This window comes from Procambarus clarkii, chromosome 5, assembly GCF_040958095.1.
Source record: "Procambarus clarkii isolate CNS0578487 chromosome 5, FALCON_Pclarkii_2.0, whole genome shotgun sequence".
NCBI classification, from domain to species: domain Eukaryota; kingdom Metazoa; phylum Arthropoda; class Malacostraca; order Decapoda; family Cambaridae; genus Procambarus; species Procambarus clarkii.
The window spans coordinates 13,832,286-13,851,613 of record NC_091154.1 but is presented as its reverse complement, the minus strand read 5'-3'; the positions used below and the strand labels follow the sequence as shown (position 1 = coordinate 13,851,613).

The 19,328-nt window shown below is 44.4% G+C and overlaps 1 protein-coding gene across 1 annotated transcript in view; it reads right to left on the bottom strand.

Annotated features, from left to right (window-relative positions):
* LOC138373364 (uncharacterized) overlaps positions 1–19,328 on the bottom strand; it is a 110,585-nt gene that overhangs the window by 44,611 nt on the left and 46,646 nt on the right. The window contains exons 4-6 of the mRNA XM_069339564.1: positions 17,239–17,488; positions 15,461–15,534; positions 3,620–3,820 (exon numbers count right to left, since the gene is read on the bottom strand). Coding sequence (XP_069195665.1) covers positions 3,620–3,820; positions 15,461–15,534; positions 17,239–17,488 — 525 coding nt within the window. The remainder of the gene's footprint in view (positions 1–3,619; positions 3,821–15,460; positions 15,535–17,238; positions 17,489–19,328) is intronic.

Sequence of the window (19,328 nt, the reverse complement as noted above, 5' to 3'; positions counted from 1 at the left end):
GTAATTATTCTTAGTGTATTATCCCATTTCCTGTGTTTTAATAGATGTAATGTACACACTTTGATTGTTTGTTGAGTCCCGCCAATTACAAAATGTGATACCAGTCCCACGTGGTCACTCTTGTGTTTTAAGTGTTTATAAAGGCATATGGGTTCTACAACCCTGGTTTAAAGTAACATTGCAATACTATAAGAAAGTAAGGACGGGTTTTGTGAGCCGTACTCTTGGGTACGGCCTTTAAGCTTTCTTGCCCTTACATTGAACCCATTTTGTTGTCTTTTCGTCTTTGGCCCACTCACAATTTTTAGTGAACCAATCTTGTTTTCTGGTCCTGCATCTTATTTTTTTTTGTATGAATGTTTGTGGGCCTTTGTCATATGTTTCACAAAATTTGGCATACATCTCGGTAAGTAAAGTGGGAAGTGAAGGTGATATTGAGACCTTACAAAGAGATCTGCATGAACTCCACAAGTGGTCAGATGACTGACAAATGCTTTTTAATGTCAATAAATGCCAGACCTTGCATGTGGGGCACAACAGTCTACGTCACAACTACCAAACAATAAATGCCAGACCTTGCATGTGGAGCACAACAGTCTACGTCACAACTACCAAACAATAAATGCCAGACCTTGCATGTGGGACACAACAGTCTACGTCACAACTACCAAACAATAAATGCCAGACCTTGCATGTGGGACACAACAGTCTACGTCACAACTACCAAACAATAAATGCCAGACCTTGCATGTGGAGCACAACAGTCTACGTCACAACTACCAAACAATAAATGCCAGACCTTGCATGTGGAGCACAACAGTCTACGTCACAACTACCAAACAATAAATGCCAGACCTTGCATGTGGGACACAACAGTCCACGTCACAACTACCAAACAATAAATGCCAGACCTTGCATGTGGAGCACAACAGTCCACGTCACAACTACCAAACAATAAATGCCAGACCTTGCATGTGGGGCACAACAGTCCACGTCACAACTACCAAACAATAAATGCCAGACCTTGCATGTGGAGCACAACAGTCTACGTCACAACTACCAAACAATAAATGCCAGACCTTGCATGTGGGGCACAACAGTCCACGTCACAACTACCAAACTGACAACACAACCTTACAACAGACAGATGAAGAAAAGGACCCTGGAGTCAGACTCCATCATTCACTACAAGTTGCACAACAAGTGGGAGCGGCAGTACAAAAGTGAACCAAACCCTGGGAATAATGCAGCGTACCTTTACCTTCAAGGAAAAGTTGTTCTCTGGAGCGGTGTCTCTGGTGCGCCCCACCACCTGGATTATTGCACCCAGGCATGGAGACCTCATCATCTTCACAAACACAGCTGCTCTGGAGAAGGTGCAACACCGGGCAACAAACATCATCCCAGAGCTAAGTCATCTCTCATATCAGGAACGGTTGAGGGCCTCAGGGCTAACAACACTACAGACCAGACATGACGGGCCGGATCTCATCGAAACCTTTAAAATACTGAACAATTTAGAGTATGTTGATCGGGACAATTTCTTCGTAAGCTCAGATGTAATATGAACGAGGAGCAACGGGTTCAAGCTCAAGAAGCCACAATGTAGGACAGAAAACAGGAGAATCTTTTTCACCCATAGGTTTGTGAACACCTGGAACCGCCTACCCTCCGAAGCTGTAAACGCCAAAAATCTGCTGGGTTTTAAATACAGCTGGAAAAGATCATCAGGGCAAATTTGACAAGCCACTGGCTTCCTGTCCTCGTCAGGTAAATTCAGGTAAATAACTTCCTTGCCTAGCAACAAGTCTGTCCAATTAAAGTCATTAAAATTGTGTTGAAGTTCCCCAAAGTGTACTCTCTTGAAATGAAGTTTATCAAGTGTTTCAACGTCCCCCGTTCTCTTTTAGATTATATCACAAGGCATATTTAATATCCAAGTGGACATGATCACTCTTCCCCACGGGTGGAAGGTGCTGGGTGTCGAATATCTCTTCTTCTGTCCTGGAACTCCAGTATTGACGGAACAGCCCCCTTTCCCCATTTTTGTGTTTCCCTAAGTAATTACTCAAGTGTTGGTACAGGATGAGAGCTACGCTCGTGGTGTCCCGTCTTCCCAACACTCTTTGTCATATAACTCTTTGAAACTACTGACGGTCTTGGCCTCCACCACCTTCTCACCCAACTTGTTCCAACCGTCTACCACTCTGTTAGTGAAAGTGAATTTTCTTATATTTCTTCGGCAGCTTTAGTTAGTTTAAATCTATGACCTCTTGTTCTTGAAGTTCCAGCTCTCAGGAATTCTTCCCTATCAATTTTATCGATTCTCGTTACAATTTTATACATAGTGATCATATCGCCTATTTCTTCTACCTTCTAGTTTTGGCATATTTATTCCTCTAACCTCTCCTCGTAGCTCTTGCCCTTCAGTTCTGGGAGCCACTTGGTGGCATGTCTTTGCACCTTTTCCAGTTTGTTGATGTGCTGCTTAAGATATGGGCACCACACAACTGCTGCATATTCTAGCTTTTGTCTAACAAAAGTCGTGAACAATTTCTTCAGTATTTCACCATTTATGTTTTTAAAATCAATTCTGAAATTAGAAAGTGTAGCATAGACTTCTCACATAATGTTCTTTATGTGGTCCTCAGGTGATAGTTCTATCTAGAACCACCCATAGATCTCTTTCTTTATCAGAATTCTTAAAAGATTTCTCACATAATTTATAGGTTGTGTTCTATGTCTATGTTCTAATATTCCACATTCCATAACATGGCATTTATTCACATTAAATTCTATTTCCAAGTGGTGGTTCATAACCTTATTTTGTCCAGGTGTGTGACAGTGGAGACAGAGAAGGTGTGTAATTACCTAAGTGTAGTTACAGGATGAGAGCTACGCTCGTGGTGTCCCGTCTTCCCAGTACTCTTTGTCATATAACGCTTTGAAGTTACTGACAATTTTGGCCTCCACCACCACTTATAACTTGTTCTAACCATCTACCACTCTGCAAATGAAAACTTTCTAATATTTTTTGGCACCTTTGTTTCCTTAACCTGAATCTGTGACTTCTTGTTTGTGAAGTTGGTGGTTTCAGAAATTCCTCTTTGTCAATTTGGGTGATTCCTGTTAGTATTTTGTAAGTGGTGATATTATCACCTGTAATATCAAATAGAAGAAAAAGAGGTTATAATATCACTCTTTTTCTTCTATATTCTAGTTTTGGCATGCAAACAAACACAAATTTCAACTGATATAATAAACTATAAATAATTGTATAAGTCACAAGAAAACTCATGATTGTGGTGTAGAAACAGAACATATTATTCATATTTTATAAAGAAAACTTCCCAGTACAAACTATAAACAATTTCGGAGTCTACAATAATGTGGTTGAAGATAAGTTGACCAAATCACACATCAGAAGATGGCGAACCAATGACTTATCAGTCTGACCTGGACCATTATCAAGTCCTATGTCACATAAGACTTGATGATGGTCACCGACATTATCAAGTCCTATGTCACATAAGACTTGATGATGGTCACCGACAGACCAAAACATCGTCATTTCTCCTTCTTCTGATGTATAGTTTAGTCATTATAAAGAGATTCTTACCTGCCAACCATAACCAGACTCGTGACCTTCCTGTACATTGTTGAGGATGCGACCTTCATACGGACCAAACACAAGACGAGGGGTAAGTTCAGCATTGGTCCAAACACCCAAACCAGCATCCTTTAGTTTGGAGGGACAGATACTTAGTGGCCAAGGTGTGGTCAGTCGAGCACGATCCTGTACACTACCATCACGCAATACCTGTTGGACAACAATGACTGGTTGAAGAGGTTGAACAGTGAGTTGTTGTTCAACATCTTCACTGAAGATGTTGAAGAACAACTAAAAGGAAAAGTTAAAGAACAGCAGCTCACTGAAGATGAACAAGTCACTGAACATACTGAAGAACAACAACTCATTAAGAATGTTGCAGAACAAATCAATAAAGATTACACTCGTCCAGGATAGTGATGCAACATTGGCAATACTTGGAAGGAATCAGAAAAATCTTAAACCAGGAAACATTAATGAGAAAGTTTGGAATTGAAATAGGAAAAAGAAAAGGGGATGGGAATTAATTTGGGTGAGAACAATATAAATTATAACACTACAAATCCTTGGAGAGGGAATTGGGTACATGACTAGGGGGACCACTTATGTCCGTGTGCTGCCTCTTGGGTCACCTAACAATTGGGTACATGACTAGAGGGACCACTTATGTCCGTGTGCTGCCTCTTGGGTCACCTAACAATTGGGTACATGACTAGGGACCACTTATGTCCCGTGTGCTGCCTCTTGGGTCACCTAACAATTGGGTACATGACTAGGGGGACCACTTATGTCCTGTGTGCCGCCTCTTGGGTCACCTAACAATTGGGTACATGACTAGTGGACCACTTATGTCCTGTGTGCTGCCTCTTGGGTGACCTAACAATTGGGTACATGACTAGGGACCACTTATGTCCGTGTGTGCTGCCTCTTGGGTGACCTAACAATTGGGTACATGACTAGGGACCACTTATGTCCGTGTGTGCTGCCTCTTGGGTCACCTAACAATTGGGTACATGACTAGGGGGACCACTTATGTCCTGTGTGCCGCCTCTTGGGTCACCTAACAATTGGGTACATGACTAGTGGACCACTTATGTCCGTGTGTGCTGCCTCTTGGGTGACCTAACAATTGGGTACATGACTAGTGGACCACTTATGTCCGTGTGTGCTGCCTCTTGGGTGACCTAACAATTGGGTACATGACTAGTGGACCACTTATGTCCGTGTGTGCTGCCTCTTGGGTGACCTAACAATTGGGTACATGACTAGTGGACCACTTATGTCCGTGTGTGCCGCCTCTTGGGTCACCTAACAATTGGGTACATGACTAGTGGACCACTTATGTCCGTGTGCTACCTCTTGGGTCACCTAACAATTGGGTACATGACTAGTGGACCACTTATGTCCTGTGTGCTGCCTCTTGGGTCACCTAACAATTGGGTACATGACTAGTGGACCACCTATGTCCCGTGTGCTGCCTCTTGGGTGACCTAACAATTGGGTACATGACTAGTGGACCACTTATGTCCGTGTGCTGCCTCTTGGGTCACCTAACAATTGGGTACATGACTAGTGGACCACTTATGTCCGTGTGCTACCTCTTGGGTGACCTAACAATTGGGTACATGACTAGTGGACCACTTATGTCCGTGTGCTACCTCTTGGGTGACCTAACAATTGGGTACATGACTAGTGGACCACTTATGTCCTGTGTGCCGCCTCTTGGGTCACCTAACAATTGGGTACATGACTAGTGGACCACTTATGTCCGTGTGCTACCTCTTGGGTCACCTAACAATTGGGTACATGACTAGGGACCACTTATGTCCCCGTGTGCTGCCTCTTGGGTCACCTAACAATTGGGTACATGACTAGGGGGACCACTTATGTCCTGTGTGCTGCCTCTTGGGTCACCTAACAATTGGGTACATGACTAGGGGACCACTTATGTCCCGTGTGCTGCCTCTTGGGTCACCTAACAATTGGGTACATGACTAGGGGGACCATTTATGTCCCGTGTGCTGCCTCTTGGGTCACCTAACAATTGGGTACATGACTAGGGGACCACTTATGTCCGTGTGCTGCCTCTTGGGTCACCTAACAATTGGGTACATGACTAGTGGACCACTTATGTCCCGTGTGCTGCCTCTTGGGTCACCTAACAATTGGGTACATGACTAGGGGGACCACTTATGTCCGTGTGCTGCCTCTTGGGTCACCACCTGTATTTACTAAAGAGGAACTTAACAATATGCCTTCAGCCGAACAAGTCTATGTGGGTGGGGACGAGGACAGGTTGACGAGTTTAGCAGTTACCAGGGAGGATGTTCTTAAACAAATAGTAAAACTCAAACCAAACAAATCCCCAGGGCCGGATGAAGTGTTTGCTAGGGTGCTTAAAGAATGCAAAGAGGAGCTTTGTGACCCACTGTCAACCATATTTAATAAATCAATAGAGTCAGGCAGAGTGCCAGAGTTTTGGAAAGTTGCTAATGTGATACCAGTTTTTAAGAAAGGAGATAGATCACTTGCGTCTAACTATCGACCAATTAGCCTAACGTCTATTGTGGGAAAGTTACTCGAATCTATAATAGCAAATAAAATTCGTCTTCATCTTGAAAAACATAAATTAATAATTGAGTCGCAACATGGTTTTATAAATGGCCGTTCATGTTTAACAAATTTGTTATCTTTTTATTCTAGCATTGTTGAGGCAGTTGATAGTGGTAAGGATTGCGATGTTGTATACCTTGACTTTAGCAAAGCTTTTGATACAGTGCCACATGAAAGACTGATTAAAAAAATAGAGTCTCATGGTATTGGGGGTGCTATATTAAGCTGGATTAGGGCATGGCTATACCAAAGGAAACAGAGAGGTAGTATAAATGGAATCAAGTCAGAGTGGGAAAATGTTGTAAGTGGAGTGCCTCAAGGCTCTGTCCTGGGACCTCTGTTGTTTATAATATATATAAATGATTTAGATTTGAAATCTAAATCATTTTTGAAATTTGGTTTTGAAATGGTCAAAGGATTGGCAGATGCAGTTTAATGCTGATAAATGTAAAGTTCTGAGGTTAGGTAATGATGATAGAGTTACAAGATACGAGCTAGATGGTGTTGTGATTGCGAAGTCAGATTGCGAAAGGGATCTGGGAGTTATGATTAGTAAGAATTTAAAACAAAAGGATCAATGCATAAATGTTCGTAATAAGGCAAATCGGACACTTGGATTTATTAATCGCAGCGTTAGTAACAAGACACCTGGTGTGGTTCTCAAGCTATATCTTGCTCTAGTTAGGCCCCATTTAGATTATGCAGTTCAGTTTTGGTCGCCATATTATAGAATGGATATAAATTCACTTGAACGTGTCCAGCGTAGGATGACTAAGTTAATTCCCCAAATTAGAAATCTTTCATATGAAGAAAGATTAACAAAGCTTAAGTTGCATTCACTGGAAAGGCGAAGAGTTAGGGGTGACATGATAGAGGTTTACAAGTGGATGAATGGACATAACCGGGGGGATATTAATAGGGTATTAAAAGTATCAACACAGGACAGAACACGAAACAATGGGTATAAATTGGATAAGTTTAGATTTAGGAAAGACTTGGGTAAATACTGGTTCAGTAACAGGGTTGTTGATTTGTGGAACCAATTGCCGCGTAACATTGTGGAGGTGGGGTCCCTCGATTGTTTCAAGCACGGGTTGGACAAGTATATGAGTGGGATTGGGTGGTTATAGAATAGGAGCTGCCTCGTATGGGCCAATAGGCCTTCTGCAGTTACCTTTGTTCTTATGTTCTTATGTAGATTCAGGTTTGAGTAGCAACATTTGCAAATTTGCCGATGATACGAAAATCGGTAGGGAAATTAATTCGGAGGAGGACTCACTATCACTTCAAGTTGATCTAGATAGGGTTTTGAAATGGTCAAAGGATTGGCAGATGCAGTTTAATGCTGATAAATGTAAAGTTCTGAGGTTAGGTAATGATGATAGAGTTACAAGATACGAGCTAGATGGTGTTGTGATTGCGAAGTCAGATTGCGAAAGGGATCTGGGAGTTATGATTAGTAAGAATTTAAAACAAAAGGATCAATGCATAAATGTTCGTAATAAGGCAAATCGGACACTTGGATTTATTAATCGCAGCGTTAGTAACAAGACACCTGGTGTGGTTCTCAAGCTATATCTTGCTCTAGTTAGGCCCCATTTAGATTATGCAGTTCAGTTTTGGTCGCCATATTATAGAATGGATATAAATTCACTTGAACGTGTCCAGCGTAGGATGACTAAGTTAATTCCCCAAATTAGAAATCTTTCATATGAAGAAAGACTAACAAAGCTTAAGTTGCATTCACTGGAAAGGCGAAGAGTTAGGGGTGACATGATAGAGGTTTACAAGTGGATGAATGGACATAACCGGGGGGATATTAATAGGGTATTAAAAGTATCAACACAGGACAGAACACGAAACAATGGATATAAATTGGATAAGTTTAGATTTAGGAAAGACTTGGGTAAATACTGGTTCAGTAACAGGGTTGTTGATTTGTGGAACCAATTGCCGCGTAACATTGTGGAGGTGGGGTCCCTCGATTGTTTCAAGCACGGGTTGGACAAGTATATGAGTGGGATTGGGTGGTTATAGAATAGGAGCTGCCTCGTATGGGCCAATAGGCCTTCTGCAGTTACCTTTGTTCTTATGTTCTTATGTTCTTAACAATTGGGTACATGACTAGTGGACCACTTATGTCCCGTGTGCTGCCTCTTGGGTCACCTAACAATTGGGTACATGACTAGGGGGACCACTTATGTCCGTGTGCTGCCTCTTGGGTCACCTAACAATTGGGTACATGACTAGGGGACCACTTATGTCCTGTGTGCTGCCTCTTGGGTGACCTAACAATTGGGTACATGACTAGGGGGACCACTTATGTCCTGTGTGCTGTCTCTTGGGTCACCTAACAATTGGGTACATGACTAGGGGACCACTTATGTCCTGTGTGCCGCCTCTTGGGTCACCTAACAATTGGGTACATGTCTAGGAGACCACTTATGTCTGTGTGCTGCCTCTTGGGTCACCTAACAATTGGGTACATGACTAGGGGGACCACTTATGTCCTGTGTGCCGCCTCTTGGGTCACCTAACAATTGGGTACATGACTAGAGGGACCACTTATGTCCGTGTGCTGCCTCTTGGGTCACCTAACAATTGGGTACATGACTAGGGGGACCACTTATGTCCCCGTGTGCTGCCTCTTGGGTCACCTAACAATTGTGTACATGACTAGGGGGACCACTTATGTCCTGTGTGCCGCCTCTTGGGTCACCTAACAATTGGGTACATGACTAGGGGGACCACTTATGTCCGTGTGTGCTGCCTCTTGGGTCACCTAACAATTGGGTACATGACTAGGGGACCACTTATGTCCTGTGTGCTGCCTCTTGGGTCACCCAACAATGGAGGGTGCCGGGCTGGATTTAAATGCCCCGCAGCTACACGGGGTTCACATCAGCTTCCTCAGGGCTCTTATAAACAGACGCCATTTAAAACAAATTGTGGACAACATTGCCAGGTGTGAGAGCCTCAGTACTGAGTGAGCCACCAAGGCTGGCACACGCAGCATGAGCTCACAGCACTGCTGTTCAGCTTGTGATCACAGCATCGTCTCATAATGTCAAAATATATATGTAACTGATATTATTTAGCCATGATAGTATTACAGAAGACCCCTGACTGTGATAACTATGACCAGGAGTCTGATAATAGCAGGATTGTTGTGATAACTTGCGCTCTGCTAGTATTGTGGGAGGAGTAATGTTGAGGGAGGGAGGCGTGTGGCGTCGTGTGCTGACTCTGTGTGTGGTCACCTGTTGCTGTCTACACCCACCATACCAGGGAGGCGTGTAGCGTCGTGTGCCGACTCTGTGTGTGGCCAACTGTTGCTGTCTACACCCACCATACCAGGGAGGGGTGTGGCGTCGTGTGCCGACTCTGTGTGTGGTCACCTGTTGCTGCCTACACCCACCATACCAGGGAGGCGTGTAGCGTCGTGTGCCGACTCTGTGTGTGGCCACCTGTTGCTGTCTACACCCACCATACCAGGGAGGGGAGTAGCGTCGTGTGCCGACTGTGTGTGTGGCCAACTGTTGCTGTCTACACCCACCATACCAGGGAGGGGAGTAGCGTCGTGTGCCGACTGTGTGTGTGGCCAACTGTTGCTGTCTACACCCACCATACCAGGGAGGGGTGTAGCGTCGTGTGCCGACTGTGTGTGTGGTCACCTGTTGCTGTCTACACCCACCATACCAGGGAGGGGAGTAGCGTCGTGTGCCGACTGTGTGTGTGGCCAACTGTTGCTGTCTACACCCACCATACTAGGGAGGGGTGTAGCGTCGTGTGCCGACTGTGTGTGTGGTCACCTGTTGCTGTCTACACCCACCATACCAGGGAGGGGTGTAGCGTCGTGTGCCGACTCTGTGTGTGGTCACCTGTTGCTGCCTACACCCACCATACCAGGGAGGGGTGTAGCGTCGTGTGCCGACTCTGTGTGTGGCCACCTGTTGCTGTCTACACCCACCATACCAGGGAGGGGTGTGGCGTCGTGTGCCGACTCTGTGTGTGGTCACCTGTTGCTGTCTACACCCACCATACCAGGGAGGGGTGTGGCGTCGTGTGCCGACTCTGTGTGTGGTCACCTGTTGCTGTCTACACCCACCATACCAGGGAGGGGTGTGGCGTCGTGTGCCGACTCTGTGTGTGGCCACCTGTTGCTGTCTACACCCACCATACCAGGGAGGCGTGTAGCGTCGTGTGCTGACTCTGTGTGTGGCCACCTGTTGCTGTCTACACCCACCATACCAGGGAGGGGTGTAGCGTCGTGTGCTGACTCTGTGTGTGGCCACCTGTTGCTGTCTACACCCACCATACCAGGGAGGCGTGTGGCGTCGCGTGCCGACTCTGTGTGTGGTCACCTGTTGCTGTCTACACCCATCATACCAGGGAGGGGTGTAGCGTCGTGTGCTGACTCTGTGTGTGGTCAACTGTTGCTGTCTACACCCACCATACCAGGGAGGGGTGTGGCGTCGTGTGCCGACTCTGTGTGTGGCCACCTGTTGCTGTCTACACCCACCATACCAGGGAGGGGTGTGGCGTCGTGTGCTGACTGTGTGTGTGGTCACCTGTTGCTGTCTACACCCACCATACCAGGGAGGGGTGTAGCGTCGTGTGCTGACTCTGTGTGTGGCCAACTGTTGCTGTCTACACCCACCATACCAGGGAGGGGTGTAGCGTCGTGTGCTGACTCTGTGTGTGGCCAACTGTTGCTGTCTACACCCACCATACCAGGGAGGGGTGTAGCGTCGTGTGCTGACTCTGTGTGTGGCCAACTGTTGCTGTCTACACCCACCATACCAGGGAGGGGTGTAGCGTCGTGTGCTGACTGTGTGTGGTCACCTGTTGCTGTCTACACCCACCATACCAGCTTAGTGGTTCACTATGGTGAACATAAATGTTGATACTTATTACACTATTTATTAATTTTATATATTTATATATATACAAGAAGGTACATAGGGATTGTGAGGCTACATAGCATAGTGATTACATACTTGTAAAGCCACTAGTATGCGCAGCGTTACTGGCAGCTCCTTAATCTAACAGATAATTTTAAGTAGGTAAATACTAGCAAAATTTATAAAATGATAACAGGTATATTGCAAGAAAAAATGAGATGAGAAAGATTTGTAGGTATATTAAAGCACATCGGTACCTCTGATTGATTGCACTGACAGCTTGAATGGTAATTTGACAAAGATTAATAGGCACAATACAGCATATTGATAGCACTTATAAGACAGCAATGATCACAATGGTAAAGCTGTTCGGATTAGGTCCATAAAGATTGGGAGATTGGGTAGCACTATATACAGTGCAATTTTAAAGCACAGAGTAGGAAACTATGAAGATGAAATTAGGTACATTTTGGTTTTGTTTTTGAATGAGGCAAAAGTTGGACAACTTTTCAATCCACTAGGGAGTGAGTTCCATAGACTGGGTCCCTTTATTTACATAGTGTTTACACAGATTAAGTTTGACTCTGGGGATATCAAAGAGATATTTATTTCTGGTGTGGTGATAATGGGTCCTATGACATCTGTCCTGGGAGAGTTTCAGAGCAGGATTTGCATTTAAGAACAGAGTTTTGTAAATGTAGTTGACACAAGAGAATGTGTGGAGGGAGTTTATGTTTAGCATGTTTAGGGATTTAAACAGGAGAGCTGTGTGTTATCTGAAAGCAAAATTTGTTATTGTTCTGATAGCAGATTTTTGTTGGGTGATGATGGGCTTGAGGTGGTTTGCAGTGGTTGAGCCCCATGCACAGAGACCAAGCCCCCGAGTAGGACTGTGTTGGAAGACCAGGTCCTGTAGCCCCTGCTGCATTGGGCCCCGACGACCTCACTACTCCCCTCAGCTCCACTCCCTCCTCTGCGGTAGGGTCGAGTCCCCAGCCCCCAGTGGTGACCACCTCGTCCCCTGGCACGGCTTCGTCTCTCATTGTGACTACTGCGCCTTTTACCCCCCCTCTCTCTCTCTGGGGGTTCTCAACGCCATTCTCGCCACGGCCACACTCGCACGATCCCTTCCCGTAATACTACTTACAACGCCTTGTTTGTGACAAACATACTGTAACAAACACACTGTGACAAACACACTGTAACAAACACACTGTGACAAACACACTGTAACAAACACACTGTGACAAACACAAGGACAAACAGTGACAAACTGTGACAAACACACGGACAAACTGTGACAAACACACGGACAAACTGTGACAAACACAAGGACAAACTGTGACAAACACAAGGACAAACTGTGACAAACACACGGACAAACTGTGACAAACACACGGACAAACTGTGACAAACACAAGGACAAACAGTGACAAACACAAGGACAAACACACGGACAAACTGTGACAAACACACGGACAAACTGTGACAAACACAAGGACAAACAGTGACAAACACACGGACAAACTGTGACAAACACACGGACACACTGTGACAAACACAAGGACAAACTGTGACAAACACAAGGACAAACTGTGACAAACACACGGACAAACTGTGACAAACACACGGACAAACACAAGGACAAACAGTGACAAACACACGGACAAACTGTGACAAACACACGGACAAACTGTGACAAACACAAGGACAAACAGTGACAAACACACGGACAAACTGTGACAAACACAAGGACAAACTGTGACAAACACAAGGACAAACAGTGACAAACACAAGGACAAACAGTGACAAACACAAGGACAAACTGTGACAAACACACGGACAAACTGTGACAAACACACTGTGACAAACACAAGGACAAACAGTGACAAACACAAGGACAAACAGTGACAAACACAAGGACAAACAGTGACAAACACAAGGACAAACTGTGACAAACACACGGACAAACTGTGACAAACACAAGGACAAACTGTGACAAACACAAGGACAAACAGTGACAATCACAAGGACAAACAGTGACAAACACAAGGACAAACTGTGACAAACACAAGGACAAACAGTGACAAACACAAGGACAAACTGTGACAAACACAAAGACAAACTGTGACAAACACACGGACAAACTGTGACAAACACATGGACAAACAGTGACAAACACACGGACAAACTGTGACAAACACAAGGACAAACACACGGACACACTGTGACAAACTGTGACAAACACAAGGACAAACTGTGACAAACACAAGGACAAACAGTGACAAACACACGGACAAACTGTGACAAACACAAGGACAAACTGTGACAAACACAAGGACATACAGTGACAAACACACGGACAAACTGTGACAAACACAAGGACAAACACACGGACACACTGTGACAAACACACGGACAAACTGTGACAAACTCAAGGACAAACTGTGACAAACACAAGGACAAACTGTGACAAACACAAGGACAAACTGTGACAAACACAAGGACAAACTGTGACAAACACAAGGACAAACTGTGACAAACACAAGGACAAACTGTGACAAACACAAGGACAAACTGTGACAAACACAAGGACACACTGTGACAAACACAAGGACAAACTGTGACGAACACAAGGACAAACAGTGACAAACACAAGGACAAACAGTGACAAACACAAGGACAAACTGTGACAAACACACGGACAAACTGTGACAAACACACTGTGACAAACACAAGGACAAACAGTGACAAACACAAGGACAAACAGTGACAAACACAAGGACAAACAGTGACAAACACAAGGACAAACTGTGACAAACACACGGACAAACTGTGACAAACACAAGGACAAACTGTGACAAACACAAGGACAAACTGTGACAAACACAAGGACAAACAGTGACAAACATAAGGACAAACAGTGACAAACACAAGGACAAACTGTGACAAACACAAGGACAAACTGTGACAAACACAAGGACAAACAGTGACAAACACAAGGACAAACTGTGACAAACACACGGACAAACTGTGACAAACACAAGGACACAAGGACAAACTGTGACAAACACAAGGACAAACTGTGACAAACACACGGACACACTGTGACAAACACAAGGACAAACAGTGACAAACACAAGGACAAACAGTGACAAACACAAGGACAAACTGTGACAAACACAAGGACAAACTGTGACAAACACACGGACAAACTGTGACAAACACAAGGACAAACTGTGACAAACACAAGGACACACTGTGACAAACACACGGACACACTGTGACAAACACAAGGACAAACTGTGACAAACACACGGACACACTGTGACAAACACACGGACACACTGTGACAAACACATGGACACTCTGTGACAAACACAAGGACAAACTGTGACAAACACAAGGACAAACTGTGACAAACACAAGGACAAACTGTGACAAACACAAGGACAAACTGTGACAAACACACGGACACACTGTGAGAAACACACGGACACACTGTGACAAACACAAGGACAAACTGTGACAAACACAAGGACAAACTGTGACAAACACACGGACACACTGTGACAAACACAAGGACAAACTGTGACAAACACAAGGACACACTGTGACAAACACACGGACACACTGTGACAAACACACGGACAAACTGTGACAAACACACGGACAAACTGTGACAAAGACAAGGACAAACTGTGACAAACACACGGACAAACTGTGACAAACACACGGACAAACAGTGACAAACACACTGACAAACACACGGACAAACTCTGACAAACACACGGACTAACAGTGACAAACACACTGTGACAAACACACGGACCAAGAACATTTTATAATACTGTGACTAATGTTTTGTCTTGTTATTAACAACAACACTTACCGGGTTATCTAAGATAAGGATGAATGGATGGAGCGACGACAACACTTACCGGGTTATCTAAGATAAGGATGAATGGATGGAGCGACAACAACACTTACCGGGTTATCTAAGATAAGGATGAATGGATGGAGCGACAACAACACTTACCGGGTTATCTAAGATAAGGATGAATGGATGGAGCGACAACAACACTTACCGGGTTATCTAAGATAAGGATGAATGGATGGAGCGACAACAACACTTACCGGGTTATCTAAGATAAGGATGAATGGATGGAGCGACAACAACACTTACCGGGTTATCTAAGATAAGGATGAATGGATGGAGCGACAACAACACTTACCGGGTTATCTAAGATAAGGATGAATGGATGGAGCGACAACAACACTTACCGGGTTATCTAAGATAAGGATGAATGGATGGAGCGACAACAACACTTACCGGGTTATCTAAGATAAGGATGAATGGATGGAGCGGACATTCTTCTTGCCAATCCTGACCACAGTTCTCACATCCTGAAATATATCTATATAATACAAACTAAACTTTTTAAATACTCTACTACTGTGTGTGTGTGTGTGCATATATATATATATATATATATATATATATATATATATATATATATATATATATATATATATATATACATATATATATATATATATAGAGAGAGAGAGAGAGAGAGAGAGAGAGAATTTCTCCATTCTTGGCATTTTACAAAATATTCTGTACACATTATAATATATTTTTCCACAAGTGGGTATAAGAGTAGACATGTTGAGCCTCGTGTTAGCAGGCTGAGAACTTTCCCTTCCCACACCTCATGGTAAACATTACTAGTTTTCCCTGGAACATGACCCCTCAACTGGTTAACAACCAGGGACACAATTACTGCTGAGCGAACACAGTCAAATACATAACGATTGTTGCCCAGTCAATCCTCCTTGGCTAAGGTAAGTAATTACCAAGAGAAAGTACTAAGCCAGTATGACTATAGAGCACATGGAAGGGATATGAGAATGGAGTCTAGGAATGGTGCCCAACCACTTGGGCAACTGGGGATCGAACGCTGACCCTGCAAAAAAAGCCAGTCCACAATATTATAGACTAATCCAAGTGAATAGACGGGAGCAGTAGACCGTAAGTTTATCTACAGTAACACGTGAAGGACGGGAGCAGTAGACCGTAAGTTTATCTACAGTAACACGTGAAGGACGGGAGCAGTAGACCGTAAGTTTATCTACAGTAACACGTGAAGGACGGGAGCAGTAGACCGTAAGTTTATCTACAGTAACACGTGAAGGACGGGAGCAGTAGACCGTAAGTTTATCTACAGTAAACACGTGAAGGACGGGAGCAGTAGACCGTAAGTTTATCTACAGTAACACGTGAAGGACGGGAGCAGTAGACCGTAAGTTTATCTACAGTAACACGTGAAGGACGGGAGCAGTAGACCGTAAGTTTATCTACAGTAAACACGTGAAGGACGGGAGCAGTAGACCGTAAGTTTATCTACAGTAAACACGTGAAGGACGGGAGCAGTAGACCGTAAGTTTATCTACAGTAAACACGTGAAGGCCGGGAGCAGTAGACCGTAAGTTTATCTACAGTAACACGTGAAGGACGGGAGCAGTAGACCGTAAGTTTATCTACAGTAACACGTGAAGGACGGGAGCAGTAGACCGTAAGTTTATCTACAGTAAACACGTGAAGGACGGGAGCAGTAGACCGTAAGTTTATCTACAGTAAACACGTGAAGGACGGGAGCAGTAGACCGTAAGTTTATCTACAGTAACACGTGAAGGACGGGAGCGTGTGTATGAACTATCACCTGCAGCAGTAACGTGTACAGTGTTGTGGTTATTGTTAACGTGAGACATACGAGACTCAACCTTCACTTCCCTGTGTGTATGAACTATCTCCTGCAGCAGTAACGTGTACAGTGTTGTGGTTATTGTTAACGTGAGACATACGAGACTCAACCTTCACTTCCCTGTGTGTATGAACTATCTCCTACAGCAGTAACGTGTACAGTGTTGTGGTTATTGTTAACGTGAGACATACGAGACTCAACCTTCACTTCCCTGTGTGTATGAACTATCACCTACAGCAGTAACGTGTACAGTGTTGTGGTTATCGTTAACGTGAGACATACGAGACTCAACCTTCACTTCCCTGTGTGTATGAACTATCACCATAAACTGTTGCAACATTACCTTCTATGGAAGATGTATTATACAAGCCAGTTACAGAGACTGGCTGACAAGTTGCAAGTACACGTTCTTCATTCCTGGAATGTCCGGCAGTAAAATGTGATTTTTTAAAGCGTTTTACTGTAGAGTTGTTCACGTGATCACTGTCGTCAGAGGTCATCAAAATGTTCCCATGGTGCACCTGTTCTGCCTTGTGTGGTGACTTCATTCTCAGTGATGCTGCCTCACAACTGTCGTCTTCTGTCGGCACAACCTGCAAAAATACCAAGTGATCAACTCTGCCATCTAGCAAGACGTGCAACATGTCAAACACCGTAACAATCTCTTCAAGAGCTACATCAATGAATGTGTAGTTGTCAGCAATAATCAGTTTCAAGTGAATATCATAATGAAATATGCAAATTGTTGCTGTTAAGTAACTTTGGCGATACTGCACAATAACACACTTAGGTAAATCATTTAACACTATACAGTACCACAATGTTATGTCATTATTGGCAGGCAAGGTTTAGTTCACTTTGATGTTTGTTAAACAATGTGTGTGTGTACCTACCTACATGTTGACTACCTATTGAAGGTTCTGGGGACCACTGTCACCATAGCCTCTGACCAAGCCTCCTGGCTGCTGGTCTGATCCACCAGGCTGTTTGATGCCTGATGCATGAGTCACAGCCTGGTTGATAAGGTATGCTTTGAAGGAGCTTATCGAGTTCTCTCTTAAACACTGTGAGAGATAGGTCAGTTATGCCCCTTATATACCTTAATTTACCTGAAGGCCACTAATACTAGTGGCCTCGATGAGGACAGGAAGCCGGCAGTATGTCAAAGGTCCTCCCATTATCCCTCATAATCTTTTCCAGCTGTATTTTAAAACCCAGCAGAGTTTTGAGGTTTACAGCTTCATTGGGTAGGCGGTTCCACGGGTTTACAAGGGAGAAAAGTATCTCCTGCTTTCAGTCCTACATTGTGGCTTGTTGAGCTTGAATCTGTTGCTTCTCATTTGTGTTACATCTGAGCTTATGAAGAAATTGTCCCGATCAACATACTCTAAATTGTTCAGTATTTTAAAGGTTTCGATGAGATCCGGCCCGTCATGTCTGGTCTGTAGTGTTGTTAGCCCTGAGGCCCTCAACCGTTCCTGATATGAGAGATGACTTAGCTCTGGGATGATGTTTGTTGCCCGGTGTTGCACCTTCTCCAGAGCAGCTGTGTTCGTGAAGATGATGAGGTCTCCAGAGCACCTGTGTTTGTGAAGATGATGAGGTCTCCATGCCTGGGTGCAATAATCCAGGTGGTGGGGCGCACCAGAGACACCGCACCAGAGAACAACTTTTCCTTGAAGGTAAAGGTACGCTGCATTATTCCCAGGGTTTGGTTCACTTTTGTACTGCCGCTCCCACTTGTTGTGCAACTTGTAGTGAATGATGGAGTCTGACTCCAGGGTCCTTTTCTTCATCTGTCTGTTGTAAGGTTGTGTTGTCAGTTTGGTAGTTGTGACGTAGACTGTTGTGCCCCACATGCAAGGTCTGGCATTTATTGTTTGGTAGTTGTGACGTAGACTGTTGTGTCCCACATGCAAGGTCTGGCATTTATTGTTTGGTAGTTGTCACGTGGACTGTTGTGCCCCACATGCAAGGTCTGGCATTTATTGTTTGGTAGTTGTGACGTGGACTGTTGTGCTCCACATGCAAGGTCTGGCATTTATTGTTTGGTAGTTGTGACGTAGACTGTTGTGTCCCACATGCAAGGTCTGGCATTTATTGTTTGGTAGTTGTGACGTAGACTGTTGTGCCCCACATGCAAGGTCTGGCATTTATTGTTTGGTAGTTGTGACGTAGACTGTTGTGCCCCACATGCAAGGTCTGGCATTTATTGTTTGGTAGTTGTGACGTGGACTGTTGTGTCCCACATGCAAGGTCTGGCATTTATTGTTTGGTAGTTGTGACGTAGACTGTTGTGCTCCACATGCAAGGTCTGGCATTTATTGTTTGGTAGTTGTGACGTAGACTGTTGTGCCCCACATGCAAGGTCTGGCATTTATTGTTTGGTAGTTGTGACGTAGACTGTTGTGCCCCGCATGCATGGTCTGGCAT